General features: G+C 43.3%; 2 protein-coding genes across 2 annotated transcripts; both read right to left on the bottom strand.

Annotated features, from left to right (window-relative positions):
• Positions 1 to 6,306: 6,306 nt before the first annotated feature.
• Positions 6,307 to 6,963, bottom strand: Triagg1_8730 (transcriptional regulator family: Helix-turn-helix; the record flags this gene model as incomplete). The annotated part of the gene is made up of 1 exon (XM_062903609.1): positions 6,307 to 6,963. The coding sequence occupies one exon, from the start codon at positions 6,961 to 6,963 to the stop codon at positions 6,307 to 6,309; it is 657 nt and encodes a 218-aa protein (XP_062752366.1).
• A 3,832-nt stretch (positions 6,964 to 10,795) lies between these two features.
• On the bottom strand, positions 10,796 to 11,656 carry Triagg1_8729 (uncharacterized protein; the record flags this gene model as incomplete). The annotated part of the gene is made up of 1 exon (XM_062903608.1): positions 10,796 to 11,656. One exon carries the CDS (start codon positions 11,654 to 11,656, stop codon positions 10,796 to 10,798), a length of 861 nt encoding a protein of 286 aa, XP_062752365.1.
• Positions 11,657 to 12,029: the final 373 nt, after the last annotated feature.

Here is a 12,029-nt window from a genome sequence, read left to right as displayed (position 1 = left end):
AACTACAACTAGTTTATTACCTTAAGAACTACGCTATACTATTTAGTATAAACCGGTCTGTTACACAAAAGGGTATAAACCTATCTCCCTCTTATCCTATATAAGGAAAGGGCTTAAAAGACTAATAGTTTAAAGAGTCTCCCTTCTTACTATAGAATATAAAATACTCCTGGAATAATACTTTAGCGCTTTTCCCAGGAGGTTAGCTATAAACTTAGTTACTTATATAATATATAACACAGAGGTAGTATTTATAAAAGGCCTAGTTATATTACTTCTTACACTAAATATAGCAGAAGCCTTTAATATTATTATATATAATAAACTAATTTTTTACCTAAGAATCTAAGGGTAGCCCCTCCTCTTTATTAAATAGGTTAAGTCCTTTATAAGTAATAGGAAGGCCTAAGTATAAAACAGCTATAGGATCACCCTTCTAAAAACAGAGCTAAAATACAGTACCCCCTAGGGATTACCTATCTCCTTTATTATCTTAATACTATATTTCTCCCCTATCCTATAGATTAATAACCTAAATAACTACTTTGGATATGCTAATAATATAGCTATTATAGCTATAAGTAAGTTTATAGCTAAAACCACTAGGAAACTTTAGTAGGAACTTAATAATACCCTTAAATAAGGTAAAGAAAATACAATTTTTTTTAACCTTAAGAAAGCTAAACTTATTTACTTTTACTATACTAAAGAATAGGACTATAATAATATAATTAACTTTAAAGGTATAACTATAGCCCCTAAACTAGCAGTCCGCTAGCTAGGAGTCTACTTTAACTCCAGACTATCCTTCAAAACCTATATAAAAACAATAACTAGCAGAGCTATAAAAGTAGCTAGTTTCCTAAAATTACTTAATAAAGTCTAAAAAAGCTCCCCCCCAGATACTATATCCTTAGCTGCCAAGGTATATATAGTATTAGTTACACTATATAGTGTAAATATCTAGTGGCCTAGGGAAACTAAAGTAAACTTAGACTTAACTAGGTAAGTCTCTACTAAAGTATAATTATTAATAAATAAAATAAATAAGGCCCTGTATAAGGCAGCTAGGGCTATACTACTAGTATAAAAAACAATAAACACTATAGTTATATATAAAGAGTTAGGGGTACCTATAGTAACCCTAGCTTTAGTATAAACTAAGCTATACACCTCTACTAAATACGCCAGCCTTAATAAAAACTATCTACTTAGTAGATAAATAAATAAAAAAAACCCTCCTAGGATCCCCCTAATAAAACTATAATATACTATAGCATTAGTTAGGTAAATAGTTAAACCCTTCTTATTTATTAAAAATAATAGAGTAGTACTCCTAGGACTTAATTACTAAGGGCTTTTTAAAAAAAAGGCTGTAGAAAAATATCTTAAGCTACTAAATAAACTACCTAGGAATATACTCTTAATATACTTAAATAGTTTATAAAATAAAAATAAAAACACTAACTAAGGAGTAGTTATATATTATAACTGCCACTTTACCTTAGCTAAAGAATATATCCCTAATATAAAGGTTTATAATACTAAGGTAATAGAAGCCTTTAAAGTAATAAAACTTATATAAAAATAAGTTAAAGTTAATTTAAATATAAAGGAAATTATACTTTTCCTTAATAATATAGTAGTTATTAATAGTATTTTAGGAAAAACCCTAGACTCCTCCTAAAGGGCTTATATAAGATTTTATAAAATTACCTAAGATATTTCCCCTTAGATTACTATCTGCGTTATATAGGTTCTAGGATATAAAGATATACATAGTAATAAATAAGCTAATAAGCTTATAAAGGAAAGGTTAGAATTTCCTAAAATATATAGTAGTATATTTATAATTATATATATTAAAAGATAAGCCTACGTAAAAAGAAGAAGAAAATAGGAGGATTACTAATATAAAAGTTAACTACCTTATTATAAGCGCTAAAGACTTTATGCACTAGGCTTACTACTAAAGCTATATATACTATGCCTAATCTTTTACTAACTACTAGTAAAGAGGTTAAAATATAGGAACTTTATAAAATACTATAAAAGGTTTAAATATAAAGCCTGCTTATAATATAAATATAATAAACTAAGAAAATATAACTACTTTATTAAATATTAAATAGTCTGCCCCTTTCTCCCTAAGGTCCTAGAGAAAAAGTACTTAATAGGCATTAGATATTTAGATTATTTACTAAAACCTAAAGAATATAAAAAATTTTAGAAATTAGTAGAGAATACTAGCTTATATAGCCCCCCCCCTCTAACCCCCTAGAATAATACCCCCTAGAATAACACCCCCTATAGATTAATAAACCCTTTTCCTTTATAAAGAAGATATATAGTAAACGCAGGATCTAACGCCAGGCGGCTCCTACCGACCTAGTGCCTAAAAGAGGACTTTGTAACTATTTACATAGTGGTCGTTAATAATAAAACAAACAAACAAACAAACAACATGATTAGGTTGCCAATGAGACATATATTTATACTTGTCAAGTTTAACTTTCGAGGCTTGTAATGTGGTAAACGTTGTCTCCGAAGCTGTGAATTGCCTAGTATTAACCTCCTGGCTCCGACAACGCATCATAGCGGCGGCACTGAGACATCCGCCCAGCCAGTATTCCATATTATGGTGCTGACATGCATACCATTAGATCTGCTAGTCAGTAGCCTTGCCCATTTCAGTCTCTGAAGGCTTGGCCCAATTACGGTGATCGTCTATCGAATTTTTCTATTGAAATGACGGCATGTCTTTAATCTCCGTTGATGAACATGCTGAATGAGTTTTATAGAGCGCTGACCTAAAGCATGGTCCAATTTCGTGGGTTTGTACCTGCAGCAAGCTCAAAAGATGTTTGCCGCACTACTCGAAAATAGCTTCTGCTAGAACGAGTCGTGCGCTCCTTTTCTAGGTATTTTCTCCCGAGTTATACCATAGTGTTAGAGCAAATTGGGTGCCACGGTTCCATTTTGGGAATCATGCTGGAATCAATGGTGTTGATGGTGCAGCAAGTGATTTTCATTGGCGGCAGAGTTGTGCCAGTGGCAAAAGAGTGGCCAAGTTTGGACACAGTTAAGTTGCCATACATTAGCGGGTATCGACCCATTGATGCTTAAAATCAAGAATCCCTTCATCAACCGCCTTCCAATGCCGTCTTTCAGGTTCACGTTAATCAATAATGAATCGCATCATCAACGAATGCTTTCTCATACAGATTTAATAACACGGAGCCATTGGGAACGCCGACAATTCCGCTGTTCCGTACTTCACACACTACGAGCTGACTAGTCTCTCAACCGTATCACAACATCGCTTGGTTTTTCTCACCGCAGGTATGAAGTATATGAAGAGTTGAACTCAGGACTATACTCAAATAGAGGCAACTCAGGAGGTTACTCCCATTCATAGAGAGCGCGCACTCTTTTGCGTCGTTGTAAGCTGTTGTAGTATGATCATGACGATGATAAAATTGCTTGACAAGGGTCAGGGGCATGCCGCGTACGGGCACTTTTGCTTCACAATACGAACAACGCTGTCAAAGTATTAGATTTTCTCGGCCATAGCAGAGAAGGCCGTATTTCCACTTAGTTCGTCACCGCTCACACAGTTTCGAGTTGACGTCCCCTGTTCGCTTCCTGGTTTCTCGAGAGCTATCGTTCAAAGTTCATCCACGGAGCATGGAAATCCCATGGAGAATGTATCGCTACCAGCGGCGGAACAGAGCATCCGTTCTCCTACCTAGGACGAACTGCCACCAAAGCCGGGCGTAATTCAGAAGCTATCAAAAAGGGGATCATGCGTGAATTTTAGTATCTCACCTAGAGACTCGGCTACGACACCAATGTATTTCGCCATATGCAACGAAATGTAGCCAATGTAACAGAAAATTTGGGGATGGAGAAAAAAAACGCGTTTTCAATGATATTCTTTGGAATCTTTCATATCCGTTGCTGTTGCTTTTGATGTGTATCGCGATGGTTCGCGCCCAAGTTTCTGGCGAGTCATTACTCGCCACTGTGCGTGATTGCAGCAACGGTAAGAATCAGGTTACATGCTATCGAACACATTGATGATCTGGTAGGAGTGAGTCTATCAGAACGAGCTCCCCTTTTCATATAATCGGCATAATGGAAGACGATGAAGATTCTTCTGGTCCAGTAGACACAATGCGTGAGCCTATCAAATCTTGTCAAGATTCCTCAATAATGATGGGCTGGATTTTACTTTCTTCTACAACGAGGACTTTGACATTTCCCATTGGCTCTTGAAAGATAAACACGGGGCATTCGTAGGGCGCAGAAGAAAATTTTATCAATAGCTAGGATGTCTCACTGGCGCCAGCTACGAGTAGTGGCAAGCCCTCTCTTCCCCCTTTTCAAATGAGAACAAGGAAAAGAACGAACATGTAACAATAATAATCATATGGCATTATATAAGGTATGTATACTTGCTTTTCAGTCTTCCTGACGCTGTATCAATATTCTTGACCGTGACATACAACAACACGCGCCTTCAAGGACAATGGATCCAGAGACGGCCTGGAACAGTGACTGCGCTAATTTATTCAGTAAAGACAATACGATACCACGGAAATGTATCCCCTAATCTCTGGAACAGCAAACCCACAAGTTCGACACACCCCTCTACCTTGAGCGAGTGACGTGTAGCATTCATGAAGACGCCACACAGCTCACAACATGTTAGCCGACGCGTAATTAGGTGAAATGTCGTAGGGGACACGCGAACATCTTCGGCCTCTCTACATTAGTATTTAGGCCAATGGCCAAAAAAGTTCCTTGAGGGACATTGGTAGAGATACATGAAGATGTACAGCACACGGTGCCCCTGCTCTGTAAAGATGCATTATGGTACGCAAGCTTATACAGATTTTTTTATGAAAGTTCATCGCGTCTAGACATTGATTACCATTGAAACACCATCTAGCTTGGCTCAGGAAGCAAAAATTCATATACCAAGATGCGATAGTGTTTTGTAAAAACATCATTTTCCGATTTTCAATCATGTTACATTCTATTGAAGCCAAGTCTGAGATGAAATTGCATAAGTCGTCGTGCGTCAGGGGGGTGAACCACGTTGTATCTTTGTATTTACCACAGATTCAGTGAGAGCTAACATGATGATTGTAGAGTTTGATATGCAGCATGCCTCCACAACGCCTTTGAAGCCATTGACGATGACGTTGATCCGTGGCCCGGCAGTTTGTTTTTTCAAATCTTTTACATGACCCTGATTGAAAGAGGCTTTCGTGACTGGACGATTGATATGCACTATTATTATGCCTATGGTCGGCTAACTTTTCGGGCAACGACGGCAAGTGTGTGGTTGGCTGTAGGGCGCGAATAGTTCCTTGTCATGACAAATCTCACTCCGCCTTCCCAATGAGAATAGTTTTGAAAGCACAGGTGTGTCATAAAGTCGGGGAGATCATTATTCTTAGCCGACGCGAGGCGTTGTTAGGCGTTGTTCAGGCGGGTGTGCGTTGGATCGGGCGTTGAATCAGGATACAGAAGAGCTCACATGCTGGGTCAGAAAGCAAACGCCGCCGGAGTGAGTTTTGGCGGGAGACTTTGACAAAAGAGGTTAAGCATCGACGTTGGCCAACCCCAGCTTGTCTGCAAAGAATTCGGCTGCCTTGCGATCCTTGACCGTCAGACTCCCCCTGGTACGAGGGCCAACTGGGCACCATCCCAAATCAGACGCTAGACAGTACCCTGTTGGGATGATTGAAACACACATGCGATTTGCTAGCTCAGGTGTTTGTAGGACATAAACTGGGTGTCGGTTCGCTAACCCTAAGGAATCGCTGCCACTCGTCTTGATGCTAGCATTAGCGTTACATGGCGTTATTGGGAGTACAGCCGGGATGATACTTGTAATACCGCTGAGCCTCTCTTCCTTTCCAGGATGTGCACCAAAAACGTTCAAGTGTGTGATGGCGGAGATCGAAGGAGAGCGAGAGCCGCCGCCCTAGGAGGTCCGACCCCTAATTCCGCTACTCAAGAGCGAACACGTGGATGCACTCATCTTTGTCAAATTGCAGTGCCCGTCCGAATACAATCTGATGTAACACTCTATGATTCAGTCATGAATCTTCTCTCACGGACGTTTCAATTGCATTTTCCTGGCCTTGTTGGATGCTTAATTCTGGTGAGGACGGAGAAGGTGGACAAGGCACTTGTGGTGACGAAGCTCCACATCAGCACTTTTATTTCAACAACAAACGACGATTGCTCTTTTTCTGCCATTCTTCGTATTACCTCGTCGCACCATATGTACTAATTATGGAAATAAAAATCCCCACCGACGGCTAGACTGCCATCATCGGGGATCTTGAAAGGGTTTTCCGTTGCTGGATTCTCTGTATCCGCAAACTTATCCGTCAGATGCAGCCAATCGACTGGACCATCAGCTAGCTGGTCCAGCCAGTTCATATCCTGATTTTGCCCCTGTACCGTGTTCCGACACATCCTCAGATACTGGACTGGAGTCACGCCAACAAACTTCTTAAAGACTCTATGAAAGTACCATTTCGAAACGTTGGCCTGCTTCGCCATCTGACTCAGGCTCAACTGGCTAGGGCCAGTGTTACTGACTGCCGCTCTCTCCCATTCCTGTAATAGTTCCCGAATCTTCTGAACGGCGGGGTCTTCTGGCATACAGCCATCGAGTTGCGGTTTACAGCGTTTGCAGGGGCGGAAACCTGCAATCTGTGCTTGCTGTCCCGTTACGAAGAATACCACATTGCAGCGGCGAGGGTGTCTTGATTTGCAAACCGGTCGACAGTAGACTTTGGTGCTGCGCACGGCAGTAACAAACATTCCATCAGCACGAATATCACGCTCCTGCACAGCCTGCCAGCGGGAATCGTCGTCTTCGAAGCTGGTTGAAGTCGTAGGCTGGAGACAGTCTGGCGAGTAGAAGATGTTTTCCATGGCCCTTAGCGGAACATCCAAAAAATTGTTTGAGAGCAATGGAAGAAAAGTAGAATTGACAGTTAATAGCCCTTGGACTTAGCTGCAAGTTGTAGAACGACTACTGGCAGATGGACGCCGGTGGGAGGGAAGCTACTTAGTTATATGCCGACCCCTTCTTTGACCAAGTTGGCAGCCCTGCAGTAAATCCAAATACGGCAACATAGCCCAAAACCGGGTCAGCGGCTAAGAGACCAAGAGCTTACGGGGCGGCACACAAGCGGCGAGGAAGTTTAATTGACATTTAATGGTAATTTGTCCACAATTTTGACAGTCTCCCATGTGAGCCCTACTAAACTACGATGGACTAATAAGCCTATCCGTCTCAGATCTCGGTGGTCAAAGATAGAGAAGCTAGTGTAGTAAGTCCTCATAGTTTTCGACCTTTACTGCCTTTACTACCTTTAACAAAAGCCATCTCTGCTATATTTACTGTCTTCCTTGCTGCCTTTATTACCTCTGCTATGTCTGTTGCTATCAAGTTTTGTCGGCGTAAAGCTCAGTCCATCATGATCGGTAAGGCAGGGCGCAGTGAAAGACCCAGTCTTGTTCTGTGCCTAAAATAGGAATTGTCAATCAAGTTTCATATGCCCTTCATGTCGCGAGGTTTGATTCAAATAGCGGAGAGAAGACACCCACTTGCTCAGTCATGTCTTTACAGAGTTGTATGCAGACACTATCCTACCGACATAAAATGTGGAGTGATACCCGATTTTGCGACAGATCAAGACGAACGGATATATACTTTTAGGCTAGTTGAGTCTATATATAATCGCATAGATGCATCATATATTTAGACTGAAACTCGTATACGAAATCAAGGATCTTTGCCATAACTTTGGCATCGGGAGTGCCAAGAGGTCAGTCAGATTTTTCGACATGGCCCCCTACCTTGAGCGAGATTTCTTAGCAAAAGCCAATCTATATCCCGACTTATACCAGATGACTGCCTGTCTATGTCAGTCTGCCCACTTTGTTGGGAGTTTCTGTAACCATCATATGGTCATAAGCGATATACTCTCCTCTGGATTAGTGTCGGCATCAGTGTTTTTCTGCCTCTTCCACATGATCATTAGATTCATGACATTATGATCATATTCAGCGTCTCTATACAACTATATGAAGGCTTTGTTCATTGTTCAGGATGGTCAATAACAAAAATAAAGACACATTATATTAGATCTAACCAGGTGGCCACGGGCGCGGACGCCTCCCTAGTGTCGATGTTCGTGGCCCTACCTACATTGAGTTGTCTAAATAGCAACCTCGAGCCTCTTAAAACTTTCCAAGGCTGAAAGACTATTTTCAGGGTTAATTTTGGCTGGTTAGACGAAACAGGCGACTCGAGCCTTATCGGAAGAATCCACGGCATGTGGACGCACAGGGCACGGCGTTTCCTGGGAACGGACTTTTGCAGGACAGTTGCCTCTTGCTTTTCATGCAACACTACTTCAATGGTGCTGATACGATACGTGGACGCATCCTGACGCTTCAAACACGGACCGGTGGTCAGCATCGTCATCCCCGATTAGGAATTTGCAACATGGCACCACATCCGCAGACAGGGTGTTTTTCCTTGAATTACTGGTATGTTTAGTCCAGGTATCGGATAAGATCAAAAGACGACTCAGGTATGCTTTAAACAGTTGTGACAGCTCTATCTGCGTCAGGAGACCAGCTCATGTCTCAGCAGTTCTGATGCGCAGCTAGGTGCATAGCCCCGCCTCCGCAGAGCCGCTTTAATTTCCATCTCTGCTCCTCCGCAATCAGATTTGGTGAATTCGCAAGGCTTTCCCACTGGCGTCTGTGAGTCATCCATAAGCAGGAATAGCGCTGAGTGGCGAAGGGGAAGACATTGTGAAGACTGAAGCGTTATATAAGGACAAAGATGCCGGAGCCTGGCACGACTAGACAATTAAAAGAGAGGGAGAATAAAATACAACCGCCTTGGAGAGTAGAGTAACCTCTTTAGAGTAATTTTAGCTGGGATGATCTATTGTAGAGTAAAATGTATCGTGGAGACGAAAAACAGTGATACGCGATTCGGACGAAGGGATTCGGACGAAACTATTCGGACGAAACAATCAGACGGAAAAAATACTTCCGAAAATAACAGTCAGCCAGCAACAAGACGGAACAACCGAGCTAAAGCACTTCCGGAGTAGTTATCTAAACGGCAGCCTAATTTCACGAGGCGGAACGTGCTGAGAGACAAAAACTATGTCCGCGGAGTAGGCCAACAACACAGGCCAGCACAGGCCAGCACAGGGGGCTCTTCGTCTTCGACGTGTATTTCGATCTAATAGACAGAAGTAATAATAGCAGATAAGGATTAAGGACTAGTAGGAATCGTATCTGACTACCTGAATACCAAGACTATGAGATATTAGAGCTATGCGGAAAGTATATCTTTTCCCATCCCTACGTCGTCTTAGAATGAAAGGGTTAAGGTGCTGGATAGATCAACACTATCTGACTTCTATTTCTAGAACGTGGTACTCCCTCCGCCCCCTATGCTAGAGTACCAAGGCAACAGATATCGCCAAATTCGTCAAAGGCTGGTCCCATCTATTCTTTTCCGCCTACGGAAATACATATCATCTAACACCCTCGCTCGCTCCGCAAATCATCCATTCGTATTACCCGTCACATCTCTGAAGTCAGCTAAGCCAATCACGATTCCCCGCCGGTGTCTAAACCGGGAAGACGGACATGCAGAAATTCTCCGGGCGTTAGTTACATTTAGTTCGGCAGTGTGTTCCCATGGACACTGATCGCCGGTAGGGGTGTGAGAGTCAGAAAATGGCAGGAGAAATCAGCCTTGGAGAGGCTGACTTTTTATAGCTGAGCTCTTATATGCGGCAGTGATTGCCCTTGGTAGACCATTACAACTCATCATGGTGTTTTGCATAATGATTGGGTGAAAATGAACAGGTGATGTCTGCTGCGGCTAGCAACACATTGAGAAAATTTCGGGATGTTCAATGCAGTACAGAAGAGCTGTATGAATAGATCCATTGCACTTCAATCACATTTTTCTCGCTCCGTGATATTGATGTGGTAAGCACCGTTGAGCTCTGATCATCAATTGACGCGAGAGTTACTTTTTAACCTTGTTTCTTCTTTCTCGATCTAGTAATCCAGTCGCTGTACATTGCAGTGTCAGCAATCACATGCATCTGTCTTGGGGAGTTGCCACTTCTTGGCAAAATCGTTAATTCCAACAGACAAATTAATGTTGCAAGGCAAAGTATTCCTTTGCGATAGAAATTCTTCTTGACAGGACGGAGTATTTCATCATGGCTAATAGAATCAATTGTCCAACAGATAAATGCCCCAGACATCTCCAAAGAGGACGAAGGCAAAGAGGAGCCTAACACGAACTACTTCAAGTATACGGACGCGAGATGGCAAAATGCCCAACACTCCCTGCTCTTCAAAGATCCGCAGTATAGAGGCGTCAGTGTGAGCCAGTGCAAGCCGATACACCAGGCAGCACTCGACGATGCAGAAAAAGAAGGCCGGATAAGCAACTATGGCTGCATTGGCAACTTTCCAGTCGACAAAGACATTGTGTGGGGAAAGTATCCGGGAAGAAGCAATTGCTATGTTGCGCGACAACAGCCACAGCCAATTCATCGCCAATGGAGGCCAAGGAAGCACTCAGTCAAAATATGTCAGAGCATTCATCATGGACAATTACATTAGATCAGGCATGCCGCATTATGTACATGTGCTTTATAATCCCGCATCACGACTCGCATACATCAATCGTAAACCCGAATTCTCCCGATCAAATAAACTTGACATGACCAAAGAACTTTGTAATATGGAAGCTCGCCTGGTCTGGCGGCGACCATCCGCCAAGAGTCTGGTTAGGATAAATCTCGGGGCTGACGACGGTTCGGAAGAAGTTCATCCTCCAAGATGTGCCCTTGGCCTTGCCGACGTCGACGTTGAAGATGCCCAGAGGGACGGTGACGGTGCTCTTCCAGGTCTTTGCGGGCTTGTTGAGGACCGTCTTTGCGCTGAAGCCGTCCGTGGCGGGATCCGAGATGAAGAAGTGGTCGAAGGGCGCGCCGACCGCGCGGTTCTTTGAGGGGTTGTAAACGAACGCCTGGTATGTGACGTTGTTGGGGTTGACCTCGAGCTCGACGTATGTCTGGGGGTCTTCGGTGCCCTTGTAGATGAAGGCCTCCATGACTTCGTACTCCCAGATGTCGTCGTTTGTGCCCTGCGAGGCGTTGAAGAAGTAGTTGACCTCGTCGTAGGCAATGAATGAGAGCTCGAGGCTCTTGTCCGTGTAGCACAGGTTGACCTGCGTGGGCGGGAAGGGCGTCAGGTCGGGCACTGACTTGCTGTAGCTAATTGTGCCCACACGAGGACATGCGGGCACATTGACGCTGGGAAGCTTGGTAGCTGAGGCCGTCGCGAGGAGGCCAGCAGCAGCGGTGAGAGTGAGAAAGTGATGATGCATCTTGGAGGTTTTCCTTGCCCTGTTGTTCTTGTTCTTGCGTTCTCCTTCTTGTCCTATCCCTCTAGCGCGGAGCTCTCTCTCTCTCTCTCCCTGTTCTGGGGGATTGGGGAGCTTCGTACTTATATCTGGATCGCGTCCGCGTCGCACAACAGCTTGTGGCAGACCAGAGCTTGCCATTTGCAGGCTTCAGCTGTGCTACTCATATGCAATGGCGGAGTGGATGTGACGTTACAAGATGGCCTTTAACCCGGCTAGGCATCTCAAAAGGACCAACTGTAATCGTTCTCGGCCGTTGCTCGCCGCCATACCTCGAGCTAAAATCAGCCACTTGCATTTTCCAGCAGCTGCATCGCGTGCGAAAGGAATTAATCCTTAACCTTGCTGCGCGTCGGAGTGGTTACCTGTTGTCGAATGAATCCCTGGACATGCGCAATGTATCCAATCGGATGCGGACGTTTGCTATGCAGGGCAAGGGACTGGGGAGGAGGAGGCGGCCCATATGATTATGCTGTGGGGATGCGTCACTACATGTGCGAATCAGGGCCCGGTC

Source organism: Trichoderma aggressivum (assembly GCF_033847375.1).
Source record: "Trichoderma aggressivum f. europaeum strain CBS 100526 chromosome Unknown scaffold_044, whole genome shotgun sequence".
Classification (NCBI taxonomy): Eukaryota; Fungi; Ascomycota; class Sordariomycetes; order Hypocreales; family Hypocreaceae; genus Trichoderma; species Trichoderma aggressivum.
The sequence above is the reverse complement of the archived record's forward strand: the minus strand, read 5'-3'. Positions and strand labels throughout refer to the sequence as shown.